This window comes from Chenopodium quinoa, unplaced genomic scaffold, assembly GCF_001683475.1.
Source record: "Chenopodium quinoa cultivar QQ74 unplaced genomic scaffold, ASM168347v1, whole genome shotgun sequence".
Taxonomy (NCBI): Eukaryota; Viridiplantae; Streptophyta; class Magnoliopsida; order Caryophyllales; family Amaranthaceae; genus Chenopodium; species Chenopodium quinoa.
Genome location: NW_018742418.1, coordinates 4,428,692 through 4,456,659, shown reverse-complemented (window position 1 = coordinate 4,456,659; position 27,968 = coordinate 4,428,692). Strand labels below are relative to the sequence as shown.

At 34.4% G+C, this 27,968-nt stretch overlaps 5 protein-coding genes across 10 annotated transcripts; 3 read left to right on the top strand and 2 right to left on the bottom strand.

Moving 5' to 3' along the window:
* The first annotated feature begins 683 nt into the window (after positions 1–683).
* LOC110710226 (probable LRR receptor-like serine/threonine-protein kinase At1g67720) lies at positions 684–5,851 on the top strand. 3 transcript variants are annotated; one of them, XM_021888514.1, is made up of 15 exons: positions 684–911; positions 1,024–1,561; positions 1,779–2,290; positions 2,402–2,534; positions 2,818–2,889; positions 2,977–3,045; positions 3,132–3,203; positions 3,340–3,408; positions 3,522–3,685; positions 3,789–4,024; positions 4,331–4,457; positions 4,552–4,617; positions 4,687–4,873; positions 4,962–5,091; positions 5,418–5,851. In XM_021888514.1, the coding sequence occupies exons 1-15, from the start codon at positions 842–844 to the stop codon at positions 5,739–5,741; spliced, it is 2,769 nt and encodes a 922-aa protein (XP_021744206.1). In that variant the 5' UTR covers positions 684–841; the 3' UTR covers positions 5,742–5,851. The 3 variants fall into 3 exon arrangements, with proteins under 3 accessions (XP_021744206.1, XP_021744199.1, XP_021744192.1); XM_021888507.1 differs by having other exon boundaries at positions 3,771–4,024; XM_021888500.1 differs by having other exon boundaries at positions 3,768–4,024.
* Positions 5,852–10,609: 4,758 nt separating this feature from the next.
* On the top strand, positions 10,610–12,983 carry LOC110710217 (cytochrome P450 77A2-like). The gene has a single exon (XM_021888490.1). It carries the CDS (start codon positions 10,906–10,908, stop codon positions 12,481–12,483), a length of 1,578 nt encoding a protein of 525 aa, XP_021744182.1. The 5' UTR covers positions 10,610–10,905; the 3' UTR covers positions 12,484–12,983.
* A 2,596-nt stretch (positions 12,984–15,579) lies between these two features.
* Positions 15,580–18,088, top strand: LOC110710208 (LON peptidase N-terminal domain and RING finger protein 1-like). Its single transcript, XM_021888483.1, has 5 exons — positions 15,580–16,007; positions 16,204–16,366; positions 16,763–16,829; positions 17,076–17,307; positions 17,709–18,088. Exons 1-5 carry the CDS (start codon positions 15,919–15,921, stop codon positions 17,917–17,919), a joined length of 762 nt encoding a protein of 253 aa, XP_021744175.1. The 5' UTR covers positions 15,580–15,918; the 3' UTR covers positions 17,920–18,088.
* Positions 18,089–18,537: 449 nt separating this feature from the next.
* Positions 18,538–27,003, bottom strand: LOC110710181 (phosphoglycolate phosphatase-like). Of its 4 annotated transcripts, XM_021888457.1 has the most exons (12): positions 26,564–27,003; positions 25,691–25,756; positions 24,903–25,054; positions 24,077–24,162; positions 23,891–23,999; positions 23,526–23,718; positions 21,894–22,083; positions 20,887–20,952; positions 19,863–20,015; positions 19,325–19,410; positions 19,139–19,247; positions 18,538–18,991 (listed from the first exon to the last, which is right to left on the bottom strand). In XM_021888457.1, exons 7-12 carry the CDS (start codon positions 22,053–22,055, stop codon positions 18,830–18,832), a joined length of 738 nt encoding a protein of 245 aa, XP_021744149.1. In that variant the 5' UTR covers positions 22,056–22,083; positions 23,526–23,718; positions 23,891–23,999; positions 24,077–24,162; positions 24,903–25,054; positions 25,691–25,756; positions 26,564–27,003; the 3' UTR covers positions 18,538–18,829. The 4 variants fall into 4 exon arrangements, with proteins under 4 accessions (XP_021744149.1, XP_021744157.1, XP_021744140.1 ...); XM_021888465.1 differs by having other exon boundaries at positions 21,894–23,718; positions 23,879–23,999; XM_021888448.1 differs by having other exon boundaries at positions 21,894–23,718.
* LOC110713729 lies at positions 23,557–26,728 on the bottom strand. The gene is made up of 6 exons (XM_021892178.1): positions 26,564–26,728; positions 25,691–25,756; positions 24,968–25,054; positions 24,077–24,162; positions 23,891–23,999; positions 23,557–23,718 (listed from the first exon to the last, which is right to left on the bottom strand). The coding sequence occupies exons 1-6, from the start codon at positions 26,726–26,728 to the stop codon at positions 23,557–23,559; spliced, it is 675 nt and encodes a 224-aa protein (XP_021747870.1).
* Positions 27,004–27,968: the final 965 nt, after the last annotated feature.

Sequence of the window (27,968 nt, the reverse complement as noted above, 5' to 3'; positions counted from 1 at the left end):
TTCTAAGATCAAATCAAATCTGATATATGGCAATCTCTCAAATGTCAGCATAAATAGGTCCACACGGTTTATGTATAGAGAGTTCAGATATGTGATTAAAAAGCGACCACAATTATTATTCTACTACGATTCTAGGCAAAGACAGCAAATAAGCTGATTCCAATTTACTCGACTGTTTTCTTTGGCTTTAAAGTTGCATAGTGTATTCTTTTCCTGAGGTAAGGAAAAAAGTGACGCTTAAAATCAAGCAAAATGACTTTATATCAGAAAAAGCAGATTCCATCATCTAACATTCAAATAAAAAACTGAAATTGAGGAAAGTAACAGTTCAGAGCCGTGATTGAACATTAAACACAGCCAGGGAATACGTAAAATACTCCCTCTGTCCGAAATTAATAGTCACAATTCACAAATGCTAATTTAACATGCCTTAATTAAATTATCATCTTTTCTATTATAAAATAACAGTGTATGATTAAATTTTTCAATATGACTGCACAATTTGAGTAAAGTGGTGAGAAAAGGATAAAAGTAGTCCAATATTATGAAGGGGTCTATTTGAAAGATTAAATCATGCGAAATATACTTTAACATAAAGTTGAGACAATATGACAACTAATTCAAGGTAAAGAGTCTAAGTAGCCATAATTGGTTAAGCATTTCTCGATTCAAAACTATTCCATCAAAATGAAAAGTAAAAGCTGGAGATAAACAAAAGCAAAAGGTGGCCAGGTAAAGAATTTGCACCAAAAACTAAAGAGCACAAAAATGTTTGTTATTGAAACACTGAAAGAAGTTTAGTGTAAGAGTATATAGTTCCTCTCTCTTTTCAAGATCTTAAATGGGTTCATATTTCCAGATTCTGGCTTTACTTCTTCTCTCTTTACCATGTATATTCTCCCAAGTAACAGGTATGTAATTGTATTACTATTATTAACTCAGATTAATTTTGAATTTAAATTTTAACATGTATTCAACCTTCAAAGCCAATTTATTCATAATCTTTCATATGATTATATGCAGAGTTTACCAGTATAGATTGTGGAGGAGACAGTAATTACACTGACAAAAAAACTGGGTTAGCATGGATTTCAGACAATGGAATTATGAATCATGGAAAAACAGTAGATATTCAGAACCTAAATGATGAATGGGAGCCCTACAAAAAGAGAAGAGATTTCCCAACAGATGACAGGAAATACTGTTATACATTAGACACAAAAGAGAGGAGAAGGTACCTTGTAAGGGCAACATTCCTATATGGAAGCACAGAAACTGCAGACACATACCCCAGCTTTCTGTTATACTTGGATGCAACTAAGTGGGCAACCGTAACGGTGTTCGATGGATCGAGAACGTATGTTAAAGAGATGATCATCAGAGCACCTTCAAGCTCCATTGATGTCTGTCTTTGCTGTGCAACTACAGGGTCTCCCTTTATCTCTACCCTGGAGCTTCGCCCACTGAATCTCTCAATGTACGCCACGGATTATGAGGACAACTTCTACATGAAGGTTGCTGCTAGGGTGAATTTTGGAGCTCCTACGAAAGATCCCATAAGGTATGAACCAATTTCTTGGAAAATACTGAGTAACTGTAATGTATGACAAAATCTGAAATGACAACTATACTCTGCATTGAATGGTTGTTATTTTTTTTTATTGAAATGACCACAGTTTGCTTATTATACATGTAACAGTTATACAAATATCTATTGACTGTCCACTATGTTTTGTTGCAAAACCATGAGTATCAAATATAGAATTTTTTCATTTAAGGTACCCGGACGACCCATTTGATAGAGTATGGGAATCAGACCAAGTAAAAAGGCCAAACTTTCTAGTAGGAGTAGCTCCAGGAACAGAAAGAATCGATACAACAAAGAACATAGAAGTGAACAACAGAGAGTATCCACCCGTTAAAGTGATGCAAACTGCGGTAGTTGGTACAGAAGGATACCTAACCTACCGGCTGACCCTAGAGGATTTTCCAGGCAATGCTAGAGCTTTTGCATATTTTGCAGAGATAGAAAATCTGAGATCGAATGAGACTCGGAAGTTCAGAATGGAGCACCCTTATGTACCTGATTACAGCAATGCAGTTGTGAATATAGCAGAGAACGCTAATGGAACCTACAAGCTTTATGAACCTAGCTACATGAATGTGACTCTGGATTTTGTTCTGTCGTTTTCGTTTGTAAAGACACCAGACTCAACAGAAGGTCCGCTCTTGAGTGCAATTGAGATCAGCAAATATGTTCAGATTGGTTCAAAAGCTGATGCTCAAGATGGTAGTTTTGTGATGTGATACAGAAATAAATGAAATTTAGTTTCTAGCAGATACTGCCTCACCTAAACAAACCCCAACTGATGTTGATTATGTTTTTTTTTCCTGATGGAAGTGATTGCCCTTAATGCCATTCTTGCCACGCTGCCTGCTGACCCGGGGAAACAAGATAAAGGGGATCCTTGCACTCCAACACGATGGGAATGGGTACTCTGCAGCTCAACTGCACCACGACGAATCACTGCAATGTAAGTAAGATTGTTACCGTTAGGGCTACAGGCTACTTCCGTTCAGTTTAGTAGTGAAACTGTATAACTCATACCTATAACTTCCAAGGGTGAGCAGTCTGCAATGTCAACTAAAAACCAAACTGCTCTATATATATACAAGGACAAATTCAAGATTTGAATGTGGGTGAAAAGTACCATAAGAAAGCAAGTGCCATGATCAAATTGTTTGTCAAGAAAAGACTACAGATATCCTTGCATATTGGAAATTAGTACTAAAGGTTTCTCCTGGTTTTCCATGCAGACATTTATCACAGAGAAATCTGACAGGGGTTATACCACCTGAGATTCAGAATATGGATGCACTGACAGAATTGTAAGCTTGTTTTTCTAATTCATGGAATAATTGAACTTGTACATATTTTCAGCAGCTATTCATTGTATTTCTAATATAATTTGTCAGGTGGTTGGATGGTAACTCCTTCACTGGACCCATCCCTGACATCAGTAACCTCCTCAACTTGAAAATTGTGTAAGCTACAGCTCAAACATGCATACTATTGATAAGATTTCTGGCAAAATTTTGACGATGTTCTCACACTTTTCTTCCGTGGGCAGGCATTTAGAGAACAACAGACTCAATGGATTTTTACCCTCTTATCTAAGTAGCTTACCGAGTTTACAGGAGCTGTAAGTCTCATAAAAAAAAGAGGCAGACCCTCTCCCAACTTGCCTTAAACTCCTATCTCATGATGGAATTGCATGTAATTTAATACAACCAATTGGTCTGGTACTCAGCAATCTAGAATTTCCATTTCCTGTGCAGGTACATTCAGAACAACTACTTTAGTGGTAAAATACCTCCGGCATTACTAAGCAGGAAAATTGTTTTCAAGTGAGTACACCTCAAACAAATGCAGAAAACTCAATAAATTAATTACCAGTCCCAATGCCCTCCAAGAGGGGACTCTTAGTGTATTGTGGTTCTAAAGCATATGTCTGTTGCAGCTACAACGGAAATCCTGGGTTAACAAAAGGAATGCGACTAGGGACAAAAGTGAAGCTGGTTGTAGGAATTTCAGTGGCAGCATTGGTAGCTTTTATAATCCTAGTAATTTGGCTATCACTGCGAAAATTCAGAAGAAAGGCATCTCAGCAAAATAGTTATAAAGGTAACTTTATGCTTATTACCTGTATTGTCAAATACATCAAGGGCGAACAGCTTACAAAAATCTATTATATTTCTGTATGAAGTAGGGGGCTCCTTGCATGCAGTTACCAAGCCTCAAAACGGCCATAACCTCACACGAGGGGCGCATCTAATGGATGATGGTGTAGCTTGTTGCATTAAGCTGTCTGAAATAGAAGCTGCCACTATGAAATTCACCAAGAACATTGGAAGAGGAAGCTTTGGAGTTGTCTATTATGGTAGGATGAAGGATGGCAAGGAGGTCGCAGTTAAAATCATAGGTGACCCAACAAGCCAGGGAACCAAACAATTTTTAACAGAGGTAATCTTATCTCTACCTTTATATGTATAAAAGAGTTTACAATCATACACATTTAAGAAAGTGGCCAGGAAAGCAGTTCTGTAAGTCATGCAACTAAATTCAGCTCGAATGTGATACAATTCATACAAAGCCTTAACTTTGCAAGTTCAGCTAAACATGAATAGTACACAACCATCTTAAGTCCAATTTTGAAGCATTATCAAGCTAAGTTAGTAATCTTAGTATATTAAATTCTACATGAGAGAAGTCCAGCAATATCAATCCTAGATATTTAATGTTGCCTAATGAACCATATGATAATTGCAGGTTTCCCTGTTATCAAGAATTCATCACAGAAATTTGGTTCCTCTTATTGGATATTGTGAAGAAGCAAACCATAGAATTTTGGTCTACGAATACATGCATAACGGGACCCTGCGAGACCACATACACGGTCTGCTTTTCAAACCCAATTTCTTACTTATACTGTCTGTGATCATGTCTTAACTTATACAATCTGACACCTAATATAAGTCATTGTCTGACAGATTCTATCAAACAGAGACAGCTAGATTGGCTAACTCGTTTGCGCATTGCAGAAGATGCAGCTAAAGGTATTACATGAATAATTTCTCTCCCTGAATTATATGGTATCAAAGGCATGCTAAATTCTGGCTTCACAGGCCTTGAATACTTGCACACTGGATGCAGTCCTAGTATCATTCATCGAGATGTAAAAACTAGCAACATCCTCTTAGATATAAATATGAGGGCCAAAGTAGCAGACTTTGGCCTTTCAAGACAAGCTGAAGAAGATCTCACTCACATATCAAGCGTAGCTAAAGGAACAGTAGGATATCTAGACCCGGAGTAAGATTCTTCATGAAACATCTAAGTAATCATTTCTTATTTCCAAACATGCTTTCTACTTAACTGTTCATGTACCTTGCTCCTGTAGGTACTATGCATGTCAGCAGCTCACTGAGAAAAGCGATGTTTATAGTTTTGGTATTGTTCTCTTGGAACTGATTTCTGGAAGAAAGCCCATCACAGAAGATTATGGGACTGACTGGAATATAGTACACTGGGTATGTTTGTTTTGCTTCATAATTCAGGGGCATTGTATGTTTAAATCATTGGATAAATTATTCTTACAGCAAAGAATCTTAGGTAGCTATACAAATTTCCAACATATGAAACATGAAATTAATTTGGTTTCTGGAGGTCTAGCCTCAAAAAGTGACAGCAGATATTAAACTTCATTATCAAGTGCACATGCAGCTAACCAAGAATAACATGCCATACGTTATGAATTAAAAACAACCACAATTGATATGCATTTACTTGGTTAATATCTTTAATATTTAGCAAATTATGTATGACCAACATCAGTGATAATTTTGCCCTTCTGTAGGCAAGATCATTAATCCGTAAGGGGGATGTTGGAAGCATGATTGATCCTTTGCTAGCAGACAGCGTAAAGCTAGAGTCTGCATGGAGAGTGGCTGAAGTAGCCATACAATGTGTTGAACAACATGGAACCTCACGGCCTAAAATGCAGGAAATTATCATGGCTGTACAAGATGCAGTGATGTTAGAGAAAGGAGCAGAAAACAACCAGAATATTTCTTCAGGTAGTGGAAGAGCACAATCTTCAAGGAAAACATTGCTGACAAGCTTCCTTGAGATAGAGAGTCCAGATTTGTCAAATGCTCGTTTAACCCCATCTGCAAGATAAGCATGTAAGATAATTCATGTTACCCATACAAATGTAGCATAACTTTGCATAGTCATGTGTTGTACAAAATTACTTGATCTAATTATTTAAAATGATAAAATTTGAATTTTGGGGCATGTCCATTCCCATTTCTATTACACTCTTCGCACCACAGACTTTTGTCCGTTAGAAATTACAAATGATTAATACAAAATAGAATAGAACGAGACTAATCTTTGTCCTTAGGATAATATTAGCCCCATATACATGCTGCTGGAATTCAACTATGTTCCAGGATTCTAGATATGGCAGTTTATCAATCAGAAAATATACCCACCATTCAACTCTATCTAGATAACCGTGATTAAAAAAATTATAATACGAAGTAATATATATTGTTAATGCTTAATGATATGCATATGATCCTTAATTAACTCATGCTCATGCCTAAGTGTGCATATGATCCTTAATTAACTCGTGCTCATGCCTAAGTGTAAGATTAGAAATATGCTTCGTATATTGATACAGGACAATAGGAGAGTAATCCCCAAAAGCTAGCTCAAGAGGAGAAGAGCTCATTGCCCTATATAAACCCCACATTAGCCCCCCATATGCTGATGTGGGACTTAAATCCCATACCTTGCAATGGACCGTAACATATATGCATATGTATACAAATGACCTATACACTAGCATACCAAGCCCTTTATTGTAGGCCCAAAATATTTACACACACATAACACATAATGAGTTATAAAGTCATCACATCCTCTTCTTCCTATATAGGACAAGCTTTCCCACCCGTCACCATTGAAGACTACTTACAACAGTGTCTGTGCAACTGGTATACAAAACAAAACCTGGATCAAGATTTGAAAAGATATCACCCAGTTGCTGCAAACTACAAGCTTGCAACCTCATCATTCATAGTAATCAATTCAACTTGCCAAACTATGATACTTCTGACTTGGGTATGGGCAGAAATTTAAATGCTAAAGACTCAAATTTTATAACGTTGTCAATAATTTAAACATGTGCTAGAGAACATGGCATCTTAAATTCTTGAACACAGTTTTCACCAATGATAATCTAAACTAAAAAATATGAAAATAATTCATAGGCAAAATGTGGACACAAAATCTAACATTATACTTTTTTACTTGGCTTGAATATTTGAAGTCAACTTTTATCTTTAGAGCCTTTTGGATACATATATATAAATACTCATCAAACCCACTTAAGACATGTTAGACATACTCGTCTTTAGTGGTGGTTAATGTAGCTAGTGTCCGAGTGTAAGGTCAGGTAAAGGGCATAGATTCGACACCTTTATCCTTGTTGTACCATGCCCACCCGAGTAAAATAGCAAAATTGCTCAATTCGGGGAGTAACATATTGACCCACCAAGGTGCCAACCCCTTTAAGAAGTCTGAGTAATAAAGAGGTTCCAACAGCAATAACCTCTATACAGTGCAGCATTGACATTGCATACATGTATCAGACCCCCTACAAATCGCCTCAGTCGAAGGCATCGAACTATAAATAATAATGTTATGGACTTGTAGTATGTTACACATGATTCATGTAACAGCTGAAGTTACTAGCTTACATAACACAATAAAAGCCCCATCCAAACCCACTTCGACAATAAGGTCTAGATTTACGCAATTTTATCCCTACAAAACGCGATAAACTCACATTTTTGAAAAAAAAACGTGCACACTCACAGGTCACAATAAACAACTGAAAAGGATTAAACAGAAAAATAACTTCTTAAAGACATATTATGATGTTTTTTTTGAAGAAAAAGACATATTATGATATTAGATATTCATTTTAATTAATTAGGGTAATACAAAATGTATCAGTACGAAAAACCCCAAATTGAGGCAAAAATTAATAAGGAGTAGCAAATTCGGAAGAGCTAGGTCTAATTCAAGGCAAAATTTGCAATTACTACACATTTCAATTAGTTCTTAGCAAAATCTGGTTATATAAATATCTTCCAATCAGAATCAAGCAAAAGAAAAAAAATCAACATTTCAAAGATAATTAACATATAAATATAATAGCAGCACTTAAAAATTCATGATCGTAAACTGTAATTTTGTAGAATTTGAGAGTTTGTTTGATTCTACGCAAACAGTAATGTAATTGATATAGAAAAAAGGTTGAATTGTTGAGTGCATTACCTTTATTTTGCAGAAATTATTAAAGTTTTTGATGAGATATATAATTCATAATGTCGATTTTTTTTGGCGGCAACAATACCAAATAAACAGTGAAAGCAACCACTGGTTCTCTGTAGTTAGCATAAAAAAAAATGGTTCTCTGTAGTCGATTAAAGCTGAAGTATACAGGAAAAGAAAATAAACTTTTGTCACGCACTCACACTGTCACTGTGTTATGTCTGTGTTATTGTGTCACACAAGATATTTTTACACCAAGGTCTAAAAAAACATGACAATTCCTCGTGACCCAAGATTATAAAATTTGATATAGATATAATTTACTTCCTTTGTTTGTTTTAGTTACAATTTTAGAAAATTATTGCACTATTCATGTTGTCACATTTGAATTGAGCAACTTTATTATATCTTGGACAACATATAGTCATGTGGAATATTATAAGATTCGTCTAAATTTATATTGGCAAAAGCTTACAAGCGTCTCGGGTGTTAGATAAAAGAAATAAAAATGGAAATATTAGGTAATTAAACATTAATTACCCCGATCAACGTGTGATTTTCACATGTATTCCAAGATTATCACTATTTTAGGTTGTATATAAATTAGTTATTAACGTTTCAGGGCACTCATTAACATTAATTACCCCGATCAACGTGTCCAAAATTAGCACTATTTTAAGTTGTATATAAATTAGTTATTTAACGTCCCGGGGCACTCATTAGCAAGATCCATTTATATTTGTACAATATCAAATTTTAATATTTTTTAAAACTTTATAATTATATATATAAAGAGTTGAAATTATGCATTATTGTTAAGTGTGAAATTATTGTTAAGTGTGAAAATCAAAACGTTGCAATTAAAAGAGAACGGAAGAAGTATAACAATAACATTTGATTTTTATATAATACGGAGTAGTAAAAATAAATTATAATCAAAGTTAATACGAAATATAGCGTTAATGTCAAACTATTGCGAGTATTTAGAAACGCATGGAGTTTATGTAGTTAAAGATTAATGTGTAAATAATGTCAAAACTAAAATCACAAATATTACAATATTTAAAGAATGGAAAAATTATTATTTCTCTCCTACTAACCATTTAATATTCCACAAACTTTACTTTTTTATAATGAAATAATCACTTTGGTCAACATCTGGCCTTACAATTTCCCTTAAACTTTGTTTTTATTACAATTAATCATACATGGAGTGATGGAGGCATGGAAGGAGTGCCTTCATTTTAATATTTTATCATATATGTCCAATATTCATTTTAAACAAGCTTACACCTACACATTAATTTTGTATGAATAGTGTGTTAACCAATGACGGATCTTAATTGTAGCGGGGAGGGGCCTGATCCCTCCCAGGTTTTATTATAGTTATTGGTTATAAAAAATACGGAGTATGTGTTTGAAAAATACATATAAAAAGTTGTAGACTTGTAGCATAGTGGTTAAGTATTGTTATTTTTAAATAAAATGTTAGAGGATTAAACCTTAACCCCCAATTTAATGAAGTTTAGACATATTTTTACTATTTTGTAGGATATATATGTTTTTTCTTTCAAAACTTCCTATTACATGACTACATTAATATTGACTATATTGATCCGAGCGTACTTTTATCCAGAATTCTCAAATTTATACCATTAAAAAAAATTGTTTAAAGCTTATACATTAAGGCTACATATATGGAATATCATTGATTCATAATTCTTAATAATGTTCATATTTCTAAACCACTATTGAAAAAAAGTTAATAAAGTTTTTAATTTTGACAAATTATCTCATACCGGAAGTTAAATGAAACTAATAACCTACTGCCCTTACCTATTGACTTAATTGTAGTAAACTAGTCTTTCTATCCACCGCCCATACGCACATTTAACTATTTAAGTATTTACTTCTTTGATGGTAAATTGACAAAATTGTTGATCACATTTAATATATACGGACAACATTATCTATATTTATCGTCCGAGGAGTTAAAATGAAAATATGTTACGTATAAACAACTCCGATTGACCCTTATTAAAGTTATGTATTCATTACTGCTAGAGTAATATCCTATATGAGCATCAAAATGTATTTTCTTCGTTCTTGTTTAATTAGTTAGCATATTTTGACATCTGACGTTGCTTGTTCACAAAATTTACATTAACCATTTTTAGTGATTATTCTTACTTAAGAATTAAGATGTCATATACATACGTGAGATCTTAGCTTGTTTAATTTTTCTCACTTTATAGGTTTAAAATATCAACCTTTTAATTATTTTAACTTATTGATAATTAAAAATAACTAAAGAATAATACGGTAAATTAAGTAAAACATTAACTACACCGATCAACGCATTAGTTGTTTGCCATACATTATTATTATTATTGGTAACCCTAAAAGCTACGTACTTGTATATAATTACCCGAGTGGTAATAAAACCAACCTTGAAAACGATAAACACATACGGAGTACTTCACATAATCAAATAAATTGAGAAGAAAATTTCTAACCAAAATCTCACCTATCTATAGCCGCCTACTAGTTAGCCTTTATTAAAAGAGTTAAATCAAATTTTTATCTCTTTGACTAAACATTTATATATTGAAGATACCAAGAATGTCCATGATTTTTTCCATAACATGAAATTAAAGGCATAATTTTATAGTCCACATACTACTAAAAATGTCCCACTACACTATACAACATTAACTATTATTAGGGCTGTAGTTGGCAGCTGCAACATTTAACTAGCCTCACCAATGCGTTGGAAATTAAAATTTCACAGGTACCCTTCATAACAATCACCTAAATTTTCCAGCATTTTCCATTTCTTATACCCCCCTCCTCTTCTAACTCCTACCCACCATTCCACTTTCTCTTATGATGCTACAACTGCCTCTCTATACTCATCACTCACTTCTCTAAATATTCGGCTCGACTCGTTCACACCCCTTACCGCACACTGTACTAAACAGAGTGTACATACAATCATGGATTTCTCTTCTTACTATCACCTCATTTTTATCTCATTAGCAATCCTTTTGATTACAACTCTTTCCTTTGGATTCATCTTCACTCAAAATAACTCCTCCTCCTCCTCTAAGAGTAAGGTCAAATCATCGTCAAGGTTTGGGGAAAGGCGTACACTTCCCCCAGGCCCTCCAGGATGGCCCATAGTTGGCAACCTATTCCAGGTTGCTAACTCGGGAAAATACTTCTTTGAATACGTAAGAGACCTTAAACCAAAGTACGGCCCCATCTTTACCCTCAAGATGGGGTCACGTACTTTGATTATAGTCAGCAGCGCCGAGTTAGCACACGAGGCACTGATCGAAAAGGGTCAGGTATTTGCCACCCGACCCGCTGAGACCCCCACTCGAGGGATCTTTAGTTGCGACAAGTTTACTGTCAATGCCGCAACTTACGGTCCGGTTTGGCGGTCCCTAAGAAAAAACATGGTTCAAAACGGTCTTAGCTCATCTAGACTAAAGGAGTTTAAAGGTGTGCGTAATGTTGCTATGGATACGTTCATAGAAAGGATCAAAGCCGAGGCCGAGAAGGACCCAAACGGCGTCGTTTACGTGCTGAAGAATGCTCGTTTCGCGGTGTTTACCATATTGCTGTCGATGTGTTTCGGAGTTCATATGAGTGAGGAAACTATCGATAAGATTGATCACACGTTAAAGGAGGTGTTGATTACGGTGAACCCGCGAATTGACGATTTTCTCCCTATTCTTAGCTTGTTTTTCTCTAAGCAACGTAAGGAAGCTTTGGAGGTTCGGAGGAAGCAAATCGAGACGCTTCGCCCATTCATCGAACAACGACGGGCCATTCTTCGGGCCGGGGTTGGATCGGATCCTACGGCAATGCAGTTCTCGTATCTCGACACGCTGTTTGAGGTCAAGGTTGAGGGTCGGAATTCAGGCCCGAATGAGCCCGAGATAGTGACCCTGTGCTCGGAGTTTATCAACGGGGGAACTGATACTACTGCGACCGCTGTCGAATGGGCCGTGGCCCGACTCATTGAGAACCCGGAAATACAAGAGAGGATGTATAACGAGATTCGCTCCACAGTGGGTACCCGGCCCGTTGAAGAGGCGGACCTTGATAAGATGCCTTACTTGCATGCCTTTGTGAAGGAGCTTTTACGAAAACACCCTCCGACTTACTTTTCACTAACTCACGCGGTCACTGAGCCTGCTACCCTGGGGGGATACCATATCCCCACGGGTTGCAATGTAGAATTATTTTTACCCGGAATATCCGAGGATCCGAAACTTTGGAAAAACCCAGAAAATTTCGACCCAGAGCGGTTTTTAACGGGTGGGGAAGATGCGGATATAACGGGGGTACGAGAAGTGAAAATGATACCATTTGGGGCTGGTAGACGTGTGTGCCCGGGTCTAAGTATGGCAACAATACATGTGAATTTATTGATTGCAAGGTTGGTCCAAGAATTTGAATGGAGGGCATTTCCGGAAAATAGTAAGGTTGACTTTACTGAGAAGCTTGAGTTTACTGTGATCATGAAGAATCCATTGAGAGCCAAGATTATTCCTCGGGTTTGATTCATTAATAATGAATTTACTATTTTTATTTAGGTTTTAAACATATATGTTTAGTTATTGTTTTTTTTTTTTTTTTTTTTTTTTTACTTTGATTTACTTATTACGGTTCATTATATTTTCCTTTGGCATATATTAAAGGTGTGATTGTAATTTCAAAGCAGCAATTTACAAGAGAATATTTTTGTTTATAGAGCAGATTCGTTCTTTTTTTTTTTTTTTTTTTTTTTTTTTTTTTTTTTTTTTTTTTTTTAAATCGATCTTTCTATATAAGTTTTGATACTCATGTGATGTAGTAATTTTGATGATGATGTGTTTTATTCGATCTAGTCCTCTTGATGCTAATCTAGTTGGTATAATGGCCGATTGGAGGCCGATTTCTAATTATGATCGAGTTGATTATATGAGATAGATTTTGGGACTGATTGATGTGATGAGCATTTAAAAGCGTATATAAATTTCGCATTAAGGTGGCCATTATGCAGTTGTCGTAAGATCATTATTATGATTAATGTGATTGGAAGTTTATATGAAATCGGAAAAATTAAGTACGTTTTCATACTCGTATATGAAATCATCATGATCAAAGGTGACAACTAGTTTAGGACATTTGTTTGGGTTCGATTTAGGAGTGTTACAAGAGATATCGAGTCTATATTAGTAGGATACGTAACTATCAGGTCATTAGTTTTCGGTCTAGTTTATACATGTACCAATGATAGATAATTAATGTTGCTTCAAAGGAAATAATGAATATAATGATGACTAGATTTAATTGGCTAAATAGTTTGGATTACTTATATAGAAACATTACACAAAACAAGTAAAAAGTGTAGAACAATAATGAATATAATGATTATTAGATTTAATTATACTATATTATAATTATTGGTTCAAATTTAAAAAAAATTTAAAAAGAAAATTTAAAAAAAATTATAAGTATTGGTTCAAATTTAAAAAAAAAAAATTATAAGTATTGGTGCAAATTTAAAAAAAAAAAAAAAATACAAACAAAAAAACAAAATAAAACAAAAATCTCAGCCACCCTTTCCCACCGTAAAACCCTAACCCCCCAACCCCCTAACCTCGTCGGACCGGCTGGCCACCACTTTTTAGCCACCGAAACCAACCGGCCAGCCAACCCCAACCCCCAAAACCACCTGCCCAGCCAACCTTGACCCCCAAAAACCACCTATAGTCACCACCACCACCTACAGTCACACCTTCGCAGCGATTTTTTGGTTCACAGAGATAGTGTGACGACAGGCGTGTTCTTTGGCGATGGCTTCGGAGTAATCACCGCCACCACCTGCAGTCACACCTTGTTAAAACGCTGCTTCAAATTCGGGGGTCGGGGTTGGCTAGGAGGTGGTTTCGGGGGTGGGTTAAAAGGGGTCGGCCGGCCGGTTTAGTTGGTTAAGGGGGGTGGCTGGCCGTTTCCGGCGAGGTTAGGGGTGGGGGTTAGGGTTTGACGGTGGGGAAAAAGGGTGGTGGCTGGGAATTTTGGGATTTTTTTATGTTTTTATTTTATTTTTATTTTTTTAAAATTTTGGACCAATCACGTGTTGACACGTGGCTAAAAAAAACACTTTCAGCAGGTTATCGGTTATTGGGACCATTGGAGGCAAACTGATAGCATAGTTGGGATTATTAGATAATAAATCTTAGTTGGGATTATTAAAAGTAAATCGCCCATAGTTGGAATTATTAAAGTGTATTTTTCCTAAAGTTATTTTTAAAGAATAAATATAATTATTGTTTGCCTAATTTGGTTAAGCCTTGTCCAATGATTAGTTTGACCTCTCAAGTGTTTTACTACCTCCGTTATATATTAGTTACAACTTTGAAATATTTTATGTCTCACAAATAATAGCGCAAAGTTACAATTAATATATAACGGAAGTAGTATAAAAAATTGAGTTCGTTTAATTCAATACAAATATGTACTCGTAGTACGAGTACTTTTTAATCATACTACTCTGTAGTAAAATCAATTTGTAAATAAAAAGTGAAATATGTAACACTTAGTAGTGTAATTAATGATGACGCAATAATAAATTGTAGAATTTTGAAGTGACATTGAGTTTGACTTTGACTTGTAAGGCTTATAAATTACAGAGTACATCACAGCACCACATATCAAATATTCTCAAAGATTAAATAATAAAATAAATATTTTAAGAGGGATTTAAAAAAAAAATAATAATAATTAAAAAAAAAAACAGAAGACAAAATCAACAATTGTAGACTACTAGACTCTTTGGTAAACAAGTGAGAAATTGAAGGAATAATCTAAATCTATATGTTAAGAAAAAAAAAACAAAAAAAAAAACTACTCAATATCGATCATTGTCCATAAAAAGTGTAATACGAAGTTACGTATAACACAAGAAACTTAGCAATCTTTAATTATTTTTTGATACGAGTATTAAAAAATTGTCATAGTCAAATATTAAAAAAGAAGGGAAAAAGAAAAAGAAAAAAAGAAAAAAAAAACACCAATGTTTACACAATTACAAATGTTAGAGAATACTTAAAAGTCTAGTATTTTTTTAAACAAATAACTGGGAATATTCTTAATTAACAAGAAACACACTATATACGAGTAGCTACTAGCTAGTAAGATTGTAAGAATAATCTACAGTATTATTTATTTATTTTTGCAAAAAGAGCAAAATGGTTGACATTAATTGCAAGTATAGGCCAAATTATCAGGGGGTGATGTCTAGTGGCTGGCTATATTTCTCCCAAGTTCTCAATCCCTCTACCTTTAAGACTATTTATTATGTCAACCCTTCAAAAAAGAAATAAAATAAAATACGGAGTAAAATAAAATATAAAAAAAAAAATGACCTAGGCTAAGCCCTTTTCTTTTAGGACACGGGAGATATGAGTTCCAAAATAATAATAAGGTCTAAAGTCATACAATTACCAATAATATTTAATATTGGAAAAAAAAAAATCTAACTAATAATAATTAGTCCATATCATAATGTCATAATCCATTTTAATATATATATGTAAAATAATCCCTTCAAAATATAATAATAATAATAATAATAATAATAATAATAATAATAATAATAATAATAAAAAAAAAAAAATAAAAAATAAAAAAAAATCACCTACCAACAACCACTAAAACAATTAATTATACTACTCCAAATAGAATCTGCTTTTGTCTTAAAAAGAAGGAAATATATTTCAAAACACAAGAAGATAATGAGGAGCACAAATCATACTTTGCCACCTTAATTAATTATTACTCACTATTAGACACAATCTCCCATTAATATTTATATATAAACTCAAAGTTTGAGCTTTCTTTCTCTCCTCTATTCCCTGAAAACCACAATTTTTCTAGAAAACATCCCTAAACACTTCCTAGAAAAACAAATAGCCACTAAACTTTGTTTTAATTTTTTTTTCTTAGAAAATATGGAAATGGTGTATTACCAAGTAGGAAGGTCTTCATACCAAGATTTACTCAAGGAGTTAGAAGCTGATATACAGCATGCCAATGCCCTGTAAGTACATAATCTTATGCTTTACGCCTTTGCCCCGTGCGCAGTTGTCGACGGGGCGAAGGCTTACCTAATTTTGTATTTTCCGTTACTTATATATATGGTATGTAAAAAAAAGTTACAGCCTTAGAAAAAGGTGAAAAATATTGATTCATATGAAATGTTATGTTTAATATGTCTATATAATTTCTTGTAACAGGGTAGCTGCAATTCCAAAACCAAAAAAAGGGGTTTGCCTTCATATGAAATTGGAGTACAATCAACTGTCACCTTTGCTTTATCTTTTGCTCCAATGGCTTGATAGTTCTTGTTCCTGCCTTTTCCCACTTTACTTCAATCTATTCAACATTCTAATATATGAGGTTGGTCTTTCTTCTTAGACTTTAGTAAATTAAAAGAATTAATATGTTTTTATGTTTGTTCGCGATTATTTTATCATTTCATGTTTTGCTAGCTATTACATTGGTTAATTTTAAACTCGCTATTCTACAATACATGTAAGACTATTGGGTTTGTTAGGTTTGTGAAACGCGAGTATAGGAAGTAGAATTTCTTAGGAAATGGGTCTTTGGTGTTATTGTCTTGTTTACGTCCCCAAATACGTTATCTTGGACTCTTGGTTATTAAAATAGAGAATCGAATTCATAACTACATACATGTATTATTTTGGGGGATATGAACATGAAAAATTGTTTCCCAAGCAAACAATTTTCTTAAGCTAGTTTAATTAATCAAATTCGTTGAATTTTTCAATATAGGTTTATCCAGATGGAAGAACCCATATATCTACCCAAGGAAGCAAGGCAACAGTTAGAGAATTCTATGGTATGTACATTAAATAAATAATAAGATCATTAAATAATTACGGAGTACATAATACTATAGTCATCCAATAGCAAGGATGGATTTATTTAATTGAAACAACGTCCCAATACATGGCAAAAAACTTAATTTTAAAAGTGTCCCGAAGATTTGGTCGTTTTTGCTCATATTTGAGATGGATTTATCATCGCTCATTAATATTATTATTGTATCGTGCTAACTTGCTTCAAACAATATCAAAATTGGCAGCTATCATACTTCCTTCCCTTACAAGGCTTCACAATGATTTGGTGGAGCGCGAAAGTAGAATAAATTTGACCAAGAAAAGTGGTGACAAGGAGAATTTCTTAGGGCAGGGTAGGCTTCAAAATGTGATTGATCAAGAAAGAGAGGATGAATGTGGGATATGTTTGGTGCCGACTACTAAAATGGTCTTGCCTGGCTGCTGTCATGCAATGTGCATCAACTGTTACCGAAACTGGTAAAACTACAGTAATTTTTTTTTTTACCGCCCAACACTGTCAAAAGTTTTGCGTGGTTACTTACACCCAAGATTAACGCTCCTTGTGATAGTCGAAAAACTAAATAATATAGCTTTCGTTCTTGAGTGTGACCTTTTAACATACATCCGTCATAAAGTTTTCAAGGTTCTAAATTTGATGTTTATTGAGACACTCAAGTTTGGTTCTTTGCACAAGAATTTCTCGTAATTGAACTTGTTCATCCCAAAACTTATTTTTAAAGGCGATAAGAATATGTCTTGACTCTTGAGGAGGGACTAGGGTATGAGTCAAATAACCGCGTTATTTTTTACTTCGTTTGTATATATTTCTTTTTAAGAATGAATGGATGGCTGAATTTTTCTTTGTCCAAAAACTGTAGGAATACAAAGTCTGCATCATGCCCCTTCTGCAGAGGAGGATTAAAAAGAGTAAAGTCAGAGGATTTATGGGTTCTGACAAGTGAATCTGAAGTAATAGATGCAGAGGCAGTATCAACAGAGGAACTGTCAAGATTTTACCTCTATATTCAAAGTTTGCCAAAGGATAAAACAGAAGCTCCTTTCTGGGTTTATTATAATTACTTAACATAATCCAGCTCTTTAAGAAGAACTTAGTCATATAACTGAAATTAGTTTCGAGCTTTCTGTACTTCTGCCAAAATGGTTGATGAATCAGTCAGAAAATTGTACAGAATTAAGGTAAAATTATTCATCTGAAATCAGCAGAAAAAGCCAGATGCAATGTAAATGGTGTACAGTAGAATGAAAAACTAATCTTCCAACATGTAATTATAATCTCTGCCTAGCAATTGTCAAGGTATATATATTAGTATAATGTAAAGCTCTCTATTTATCGCATGCCCTGGTTGTTCTTTTGGTTTGTAAAGTATGTTTTGCTGGCATGAAAATATTCAGGATATCTGTTGCTAAGTGTGATTTAGATTATCCTGAATGTGCATTATTTAAATCACTAATATCTTTAATATAAAGCTCTCTATTTATCATTATGTAAAATATTATAAAATTTGATATTATAAAAGGAAAAAAAAAAGAGGCAAATCTAACAAGATCTCAAGTGAAAATATTTTTTCTTAGTTATAAATCATCATGCCTAATCAAAATGAAGCATATAAATAGTGGAATAGTCAAAGTGTTGTGAGGAGGAAAAAAAAAAAGAATGTACAAAATTTGGGAGAGTGACAACGGGTATAAGTCAACTTAAGTTTTGGATGTACATCTTTGAAAAAAGATACTTTGCTTTAAATACCAACAATTGCAACAGGAAAGCTCCTCCAAAACAGGGAGGTGAAAGAGCATATACACGAAAGTACTCTACATAGCATGACCACACTAGGTGAATAACTGAATTTGGCTGATTTCAAGCTTTAAAGAGCATTCAGATTAAGATTTGAAATGATAAACTTAGATGTTATTTAAGGCATAACAGGACATATTGCAACCCCTTGCTTACATAATGTAGCACGTGTTAACATAATTCAACTTATATTACTAGCAAATTTATGAAGCTCTTATGATCACAGAGATCTTGAAGAATCACAGCGCCTCTATTGCTGACTTGCTCCAGCTCCTCCTTTCTGAAAACGCCAGTGCAAACTCCTATTGCCAAAGCTCCCTCACATTCAGCTGCTATGATATCGTTTGGCTGCGAAAGAATATCCAAATAATTCAGAACACTAGATCATCTTTTTGAGACAAAAAAAAAAAACCCAAGGTTCTGCAGGTAATCATAGGAACATAGGAAGCAACTCATCTAATAAGCAAAGTTATAGGGAGTAGATTCTCCACATACTGTGTCTCCAACATGCAGTCGGGAATCAAATTTCCCAGGATATAGATTTTCAGCCCTTTCTGCTGCAATTTTGATGAGATGACCTCGATCCATGTGATCACTCCCAAATCTGAAAAATGAACTATCATCAATCATGGAAATCTAACAAAACAATTAACTTATGGCTGACATGTTTTTTTGACTAACCCTCCAAAATGCGGAACACTAAAGTACTTCTTGATACCCAATGCATCCAATTTCATCCATGCAGTCTCTTCCAAGTTACCTGTAACCTGATAGCAGGAGTAATGAGACATAAAGGTTAAAGCAAACTGCAGAACCTTGTAGGACAGAATCAGAGTAATCAGTCAAGTCGAATGCAATCAAAGCTACTCACAGTTTAAGCTGAATGCAGTCAGACAACTAGCAAATTAAAGCATCAGGAGTAAATATATCAGCACCAACAGCATTGCCAATTAGCAGGTTAATTTTCTTGATACCCATAAATTATGATATCTATCAAAAAGACCATGCTTATGTCCAAATTTGAATAATTATTTTCATTTATAATGATGTTTGTATCAACGCAAAAAATAGGAGAGATATCCTATTCCTTATAATGAGAGGTCACAATAATGATTGAATAGGTTCAAATTTCTGGAGCACAAGACTCACAACAAAGTAAAACAACCAGATAAAAGAAATTGTTAAATATATCAAGGAGAAAATGTCTATATGAACTCACCAAACCAATGATTACATTATCCATTGATGACAAGGTTTGAAGAAGAGATTCAACACCAGGAAGCACTTCAAGACCCTTTCCTAGGTCTTCAGCGTGAGCCTTTGCATATTCAGTCATTTTTGACATCAAAATCGGGAGCTTTTCAGTAGCAACCTTGATACAACAAGAAGAAATTTAATTAAGATATTGTCAAAATGGACGATCAGAAAAATAACAGCAAATGGTGAAATGAGTGTCACCGAATTGAAAGAAAGGTGCGACGTCGGATCTTCAGTGTAGTATAGTTTGAGAGGAGTTAATATATTTCCTCGTTCTAGGGGAAGTTACTTGATGGGCCAGTTATATAGTGGTATATATATAGGAGCATGAGTATTTTATGTAATCAATCAATACGTAGGCTTGTAGCAAGTTTTAGGTTGCTAAAATTTAGTTGATTGTGGGTTAGCCATGGTACCAATTCATCAGATCATGGATAGTGTTCAAACTTATTAGCTTTAGTTAGTTGTTTGGTTCTTAACATATATGCTACAATTTAATCTGTTTATTTATGGAATGAAGTAAAAAGCGTTTTCTTTGCTATTATAGTCCATCTCTTTGTCTTACTTATAACTTACTCCATATAGCACAACATGATATCGATTAAGGACTTATCAACCTAAACCTTTGATGAGTTGATGACTTCTTTAAACTTAAGTGAACAGGAGCTTTATGTTTACGATCTGAATATTGTGGCATTGAAGACCTACAAGGCTATACCTCTTCTTTGGGCCAATTGGGAGTGAAACATAAATTGAAGCACACTTATCTGGCCTAGTTCAAAGTAGGAAATACTAGTAACTAAAGCCAAAGCAAGGAAACCATATAGCTAGAATGCTATGGAAAATTCAGAGATGTCTTCCAGACCAAAGTGCGAAAATTTAATACAGCAGAACCTCAAACACCCCCCTCCCCAAATTACATTGCAAAAATAGAATGATAGTAAAAACAACAACAAAAATTGCAGTAATACCAGAAAGCTACCAACCTCAGATGATATACCGTAGTGGACAAGTGTGTTCACGAGGATTGCAGGGTCAGTCGAACCATGAGGCTGAAAAAAATCATTAGGATTATATCAATAAAACAATGATTTAGCTTCCATTAATTCTAAAAAATGGGGGGAAGGAAAGCAATTAACAAAACTTAAAGCAGTATGCATAGAGTAGCAATAGCCAGCATCCACAACATTCATTGTTCAAGTTCTTGTATTTAACCATTTTCTTAATCAAAGTAAACAGGCATGAAGATGTGCACTAACATGATTTAGTACAATCAAAACCAAGAAAATTTTAAGTGAAACATCATATTGCACCATACTGCTGCCCAACCCAATGCATCTAATTGGCACTTGCCTAGCAGCCTAGGGCAGGGCAAATGGGCAAGGGCCAAGGAGTCAAATATACACTAAACCTGTAATAAAAATAAAAAATAAAAAAATAAACAAACAAAGAAGAAAAAGTAAACTTTTTTATTCAACCCTTTATCCAACAGGTTATCAACTACTCTGTACTTCACATCAGAGAAATACCAGTAGAAGTTACATCACCATTTGCAGTCCATCATATCCATAGCTATAACATTTGTGTTTCAGCTCCCTTAAATTAAAATGGAGGTGACATATTACAGGAATGATCAAATGGGAAAAAAAATCAAGGACATACATGGTTGATTAGTCGTTCAGGTATTAATGATTTCTGACCAAACTTTGAGATGCTAACAACATCATTTATCAGTTAATGCCATATCACAGCAAACCTAACACATTCCATGTTAAGGAAAACCACCCAATATACTAGGAAATTCTGCTCAACTATCATCCTAATCTATATAACTCATTATTATTAATCAGCAAAACCCAAACTAATAAAGACAAAAATAAGGTGGGGCCAATTACCAGTGATAATAAACTTAATATACAGAAGTAAAAACGACCATAAAGTGGACATTTAATATGAACAAAATGCTTGACAAATGAGATAATGAATAAAGCACCTGAATAACATTGATAGTACCATGTATTCCAAAGACTTGCAGGATAGCATAGGAGAAAGCCTGAAAGAAATGGTTAGAGTTGGTCCCATCACTTTGAATTAAGGTTCCATCGACGTCGAATGTAACAAGTATTCTCTTAATTTCCTTCTTCCCTTGTTCCATCTCTCTTTCCTCTGAGGATTTTTTGGTTCTGACAAGGTAGTTTGTAGAGATAGATGCAAACAGAGTTCAAAAGACAAGGTTCTACCTTGTTTTAAAAGTTCAAAGTCACAGAGAATATTCAGCATATTTCATACACCCATTTATATAAATTATGAATACTTTATAGACTTCTGGACTTCTATCAAAAGGAATGAATAAGCATACCAAAACAGTATATAGAATATTGAATAGTAGTTGACCTGCCAGAAGTCAATGAACTCCAATATTTTATATTCCTTTTGAAAATGGCAAATGGCAAACTTTTTACCCTAGCTTTTAATTTTAAAAATTACACCAACTGTGATTGATTGCAACTTTAAACTACTCCATATAAGGCATCAGCAAAATGCTCCCACTACTCAATTATTATACCCCGTATATCTTTGTCATTAGCCATTATTACAGTTTCAAAATGTAAAGGGTCATTCAGTTGCAAGCAATAATATATTCAACGATTTCAATCAATAAACGAGAGAACCAGCCAGGGAAAAAAAAAAAAAAAAAAAGATCAAGTGACGTGATTGCTGAGTAGAACTAATTTCATCAGCAACCTGATGCAGAAAGGCTTCATGTAGTACAAACATAGTGCACAAAAATGCTTAGTGTAGTACAAACATTGTGCACAAAAAGGCTTCCACAGTTCCACCAATGTTATAGCTAGGGGGCCTCTGTCATAATCAATATGACTGCATTTTATAGTGTTCATTTCAAGACCTTAAAAAATTCAGATCTTCTCAACCATCAGACTGAGAGCAAGGGAGAGAATTTGAGGGAAAAAAAATTACTAGAAATAATTGAAAATCCAATCCCTATCTCTACCTTTTAAAAAGTTTGAGATAACTCTTATGAATAGTGTTTGGACAATTATAGCCCTTAAAATATGTATTTACCTATTTGACCTTATTGTTAATTGTCTCAGTCTTTGAACTGTTAAGAATAGTGTGGGGACATTAATACCCTCATAAATATTTGTTTACATATTTTCCCTCATTAATGGTACCAACAACTAAAGTTGTGACATAAGGCAAAATCGAAAGACCTTCCCAAACATGGCTAGCAATGGCACGCGCGGCCACACATTAGCCGCCCTAGTATTAATAAAACTATAAAAGCTTCACCATTTTTGACATCATAACCATAATTCAGCTGATAAATATCTTTCTGTTATTTTGTGGAAGGGTGGAGGGGAGGTGCAAGAGCAACTAAGGGAGAGTTTGTAACTTCGTAAGTACTATATTAGTCACTGGAAAAGCTAAGAAATTAAATGTACAACCATCTCATTTCATTATCCCAAACTTTGTGAACAGTTCTGCTAAAGATTGTCAAAATATTAGAAATGGCAGTCAATGTAAGATTATTGCATGACATAAATATTTGAACTCCACTCAAGCATATCAATAGATTTGGAACAACAATAATTACTGTGGTCACCTGAAATACCAGTATACAAAGGGACCCAATTTCAAAGACCCAGCAAATTTAAGAAGCTCTCACAATCAGAAAGATTTTGGAGAACGACAGCTCCTCCAGTGCTAGCTGGATCCAGCTCCTCCTTCCCAAAGATGCCAGTGCAAACACCAATTGCCAAAGCTCCCCCAAATTCAGCTGCTCGAATATCATTTGGCTGCATAAGAAGCAGACATGTCAACCAGCAGATTAGAGCCATGGTTTATAAAACATCTTCCCATTTATTATTACAGCATGGTTGTGTTTGAAGCAATGAAGCAAAAAAGTAAGCAAATATCTTGACAATCAAATTTCTTTTTGAAGGTGACAGATTTTACAATTTTACATACTGTATCTCCAACATGCACTCGCAAATCAAATTTCCCCGGAAAAAGCTTTTCAGCCCTTTCTGCTGCAATTTTGACAAGGTGACCTCGGTCAATGTGATCACTCCCAAACCTGAGATCAGGTAATCATCAGCCAGGGATAATGTAGAAAAAGATCGATCAAGTTATACAAATGAATAGTCAACCAACCCTCCAATATGTGGAACACTAAAATATTTCTCGATGCCCAAGCCTTCCATCTTCATCCATGCAACCTCTTCCAAGTTGCCAGTAACCTAGAGCATAACGAGGGTATTAAGACAAAATCACAAAAGAATTCTGCGCAAAAGTGATCAGATTCGGATAACAGAGGTCATTTACTGCAATTCTAATCCCTTTAATTTAAGCATGTGTTGTAGCCAGATAACATTGCACCTTTAGACCAAAATAAATCTAGAAACTTATAGGTTGCCTGGAAATAGACTGAACTTAGAATTTCCAACTGTTCCTATTTAGCCAAACAAACTAACACCCGAGGCATAGAGGCTAAGCCTTTTTAGCAGGCAGCACCTATCCAAAGAATACCAGCTTGAACCAAAGTCGATATATAATTTAGAGAAAAGATGTCGAATTGTTGATAACCATGAATTCTAAAGTAGCTTGAACAGTGGAGCACCTACGACCACACAAAGCATCAGTACCCAAACCCCCCACCCCCACTGATCTATGGAGGTTTTCTCTTTTATTTCCCACTACTTCATGTCCACATGCAAATGGAAATATAGAATGCCTGATGCATTGAAGTGAATTCAAACTCAAAGCTAAAACTCCTATTTGAGTTTTCTTGCAGAAATGACTAGAGAAGTCCTCAGGGTAAAAATTAAATAAATAAAGGTACTTTGAAAAAGAGACAATCGTACAAAAAGTTTCAGAGACCACAACTAATACTTTCAGAGCAGGTGGTTGACAACCAAATGAGAGTTATGCTGGATTGTGTAGGATATGAAGCAAGAAACATGCATCTACGCACACTTACTAGTCCAAAGACTATGCATCTCTTGATGACAAAGTTTGAAGGAGAGATTCAACACCAGGAAGCACTTCAAGACCCTCTCCAATGTCTTTAGCATGACCCTTAGCATATTCAATCATCTTTGACTTTAAATCCGAGAGCTTTTCAGTAGAAACCTTTATAAGCAACGAAAACAAAATCATAACTCAGATGTACATGTGGATAAGTGTGCAAATATAAACAAGCAGTTAGCAGCTAAAATTACACAGCTAAAGCAGAGCTAAACCATTTGGGTATCAGGACAAAAGAATTAGTCTATGCAATCATATACTAGTATATAGCACTTTGGTCATCAACTTGTAGTATAATTTCTTAGACGTTGAGCCAGTAATGACAGCAGCAATATATCCCTCATAGACGAAAGCGCTGAGACAGTTGGGCCTTTACTTATAGATTATTAGCTAGGGGACCATGTTAAATGCCTCACCTCATCTAAGCTTATACTGTATATAACTACTTCGAGGAGATAGTTGCCTTCACATAAAAGAGTGCAATGATTAGTTAACCCTGCCTGGCGATAAAAATCATGTGATTTGTATCAAACTCCTATTGCAATGGTACTTTTCTATTATTACCTTCGCATAAAAGAGTGCAATAGAGACCAGAAATAAATTCTATTTTAGTGACTAGGAGTATCAATTACAGCAGTTTTCTATCATAAACAAAGCAAGTAATAAGTTCCAATAAGGCATGAATATATGAAATCGAGAGTAAAAATGCAGCAAGATTCCAAATGGATACCAATTACCAACCTCAGATGGTATCCCATAGTGGACAAGCGTGTTCACAAGGATTGCAGGATCGGTCGAACCATGATGCTGCACAAGAATATTAGTTCTCTATTATTAGCCAAAAGACTTAAGCTCGTGTACTCATAGTAGTCAATTGCTATTTAAACAACTTGAAGTAAAAAGTAGCAACCAACTAGTAGCCAAATTTCATAATTTAGAACTTGAAGTTGCTATTTAAATATTTCTCTTAATGAAAACGAACAAGCACCAAATGAAATCACCATAATTTCATTCCCATGGATTACATGTATCCAAATCAGACCTCCAATCACAAAGAAGCGACTATCATATAGATTCAGAAAAAGATTGCAACCAAATGCCAACCCTTTTACTCCGTTCAAATTTGAAACAAAAAGGCCAAAGAAGAAACAATCAAAAATTGTTAAACATGACCAATGAAATATTCTCAATTCCTATCCCAATTTTAGGACTTTGAGGTTTTCCTGTTTCCAAAACCCCAATGTTTCCAAGCTAATGAAGCCTAAAAATGACTGGGACTTGAGACATTCCCATTTTCAGAACGTTTTCGATTCTGAAACCGGAGCTTTTTCCATGTTACACAGGTTTTTGACAAATAAACTGGATCATATAGACTGTAAAGTACTCATAATATTCCATAATAACAAATTATCATGCCCCATTTCAAGAAAAATATTGAAAACAACCAATTCAATAGTAAAATTAAAAACCCATCAACATGAACAATACCCTTAATCAAATTGGGAACAAATTATATGAAGAAACACCCAAATTAGAACAAAGTAACAAAATTTGAAAGTGGGTATCTAAGATTAAACCCCAAAAAAGCTTAAATTAGATTATGAATTAATAAACCTGAATGACATCGATTGTACCATCAATTCCAAAAACTTGGAGCAAAGCATGGGAAAAAGCTTGACGATGAAGGTGGTTGGAATTGGGACCAGTGCTTCGAATAAAGGTTCTATCGATGTCAAATGTTATCAGCACTCTCTTAGTTTCCTTCTTCCCTTGCTCCATTGTTGTCTTCTTCATCTCTGTAATCTGTTGTAACTTGTAACTTCTTGCTTTACGAATTGTGGGTTTTAAAACTTTTTTGTTTTTTTTTTTTTTTTCGTGTTGAGGAAATGGGTTTATTTTAACTTTATATCTTGTTGGGTGTCAAAACTCAAAAGACTTATTTTTGCTTTAAAATGAAAGGCATGTACTCCCTCTTATTTTGAAAGATGGATGTAACCTCACTTTAATTAAACTATGCTCCCTCTGTCTCATAATACATGACACAGTAACATTATACACATGTTAATACACTAGTTTGACTTTATTTTTATATAATATGTTTTTATTATGTTAGTAAAAAAATTATGGTAAAAACTAATGCATAAATAGTGAAAAAGGTCCAACGTCTCATTTATTATGGGACAGAGGGAGTATAGTTTAATTAAAGTGAGGTTACATCCATCTTTCAAAATAAAAAGTGAGGTTACATACTTACATCCAATGCATAAATAAAATAAAATTTGTTGATAGTGATTTGGTAGGATTATTTATTACGTCACATCAATCAATTGAGTGTGTGATGTATCACCAAAAAAAAAACTAATAGATGGATAAAATAACATCTGATTTGTCATGATTCATAATCAACCAGTATAGAGAGGCTAATCGGGCTTTCTATCTATGGAGTGGAAGCAGAGCAGGGTGTTTTTGGTGGTGATTCCAAAGGACATTCGTGTTATTTTATTGGAAGATATTAGTGGTATTGGTGTAGCTTAGGCTATATCTATTCTAGAAGCTTCGAAGGATAAAGAATTTTGTCAGTTAGGATGTTTAGTACTCCCTCCGTTTTTAAATACTTGCTCCATTTCTCCATACACGGAGTTTTAGGAGAAATTGGAGAAAGTAATAAAATATGGAGGTAGTGGGGTAGATGGAAGAATAAAAAATTATAAAAAGCAAAAGTAATTGAGAGAATTGGAGGAGAGAGAATATGAAATTAATAAAATATGATTTATGTTGGGTCACTAGTTATAAGAAATAAATTAAATATTGTAAAAAATTTCCAAATAAGGAAATGGAGCAAATATTTAAAAGCGGTTGGAAATGGAAAGTGGAGCAAGTATTTTAAAACGGGGGGGGGGGGAGTAATTCACTATAGTCAGTAGTTTTCCTTTTCCTTTTCCGTTTGTTTGTTTTTTTTTTCTTTGTTCTCTTTTCCTTTCTTAGTTTGCTAGTTTTTTTTTAAAAAATTGATAATTAA

Excerpts from the sequence above, each read along its gene's own strand:
- LOC110710181 (XM_021888465.1), bottom strand. The coding sequence starts at position 22,055 with ATGGAACAAGGGAAGAAGGAAATTAAGAGAATACTTGTTACATTCGAC. Across the intron at positions 20,953-21,893 it reads GTACTATCAATGTTATTCAG|CCTCATGGTTCGACTGACCC; the intron begins GTGCTTTATTCA and ends GATTTTTTTCAG. Across the intron at positions 20,016-20,886 it reads ACTACGGTATATCATCTGAG|GTTGCTACTGAAAAGCTCCC; the intron begins GTTGGTAGCTTT and ends TGTTGTATCAAG.
- LOC110713729 (XM_021892178.1), bottom strand. The coding sequence starts at position 26,728 with ATGGAGCAAGGGAAGAAGGAAACTAAGAGAGTGCTGATAACATTTGAC. Across the intron at positions 25,757-26,563 it reads GTACAATCGATGTCATTCAG|CATCATGGTTCGACCGATCC; the intron begins GTTTATTAATTC and ends ATTCTTGTGCAG. Across the intron at positions 25,055-25,690 it reads ACTATGGGATACCATCTGAG|GTTTCTACTGAAAAGCTCTC; the intron begins GTTGGTAATTGG and ends TTGCTTATAAAG.
- LOC110710226 (XM_021888500.1), top strand. The coding sequence starts at position 842 with ATGGGTTCATATTTCCAGATTCTGGCTTTACTTCTTCTCTCTTTACCA. Across the intron at positions 2,890-2,976 it reads ATGGATGCACTGACAGAATT|GTGGTTGGATGGTAACTCCT; the intron begins GTAAGCTTGTTT and ends ATAATTTGTCAG. Across the intron at positions 4,874-4,961 it reads GTAGGATATCTAGACCCGGA|GTACTATGCATGTCAGCAGC; the intron begins GTAAGATTCTTC and ends TTGCTCCTGTAG.
- LOC110710217 (XM_021888490.1), top strand. The coding sequence starts at position 10,906 with ATGGATTTCTCTTCTTACTATCACCTCATTTTTATCTCATTAGCAATC.
- LOC110710208 (XM_021888483.1), top strand. The coding sequence starts at position 15,919 with ATGGAAATGGTGTATTACCAAGTAGGAAGGTCTTCATACCAAGATTTA. Across the intron at positions 16,008-16,203 it reads ATACAGCATGCCAATGCCCT|GGTAGCTGCAATTCCAAAAC; the intron begins GTAAGTACATAA and ends TTCTTGTAACAG. Across the intron at positions 17,308-17,708 it reads ATCAACTGTTACCGAAACTG|GAATACAAAGTCTGCATCAT; the intron begins GTAAAACTACAG and ends CAAAAACTGTAG.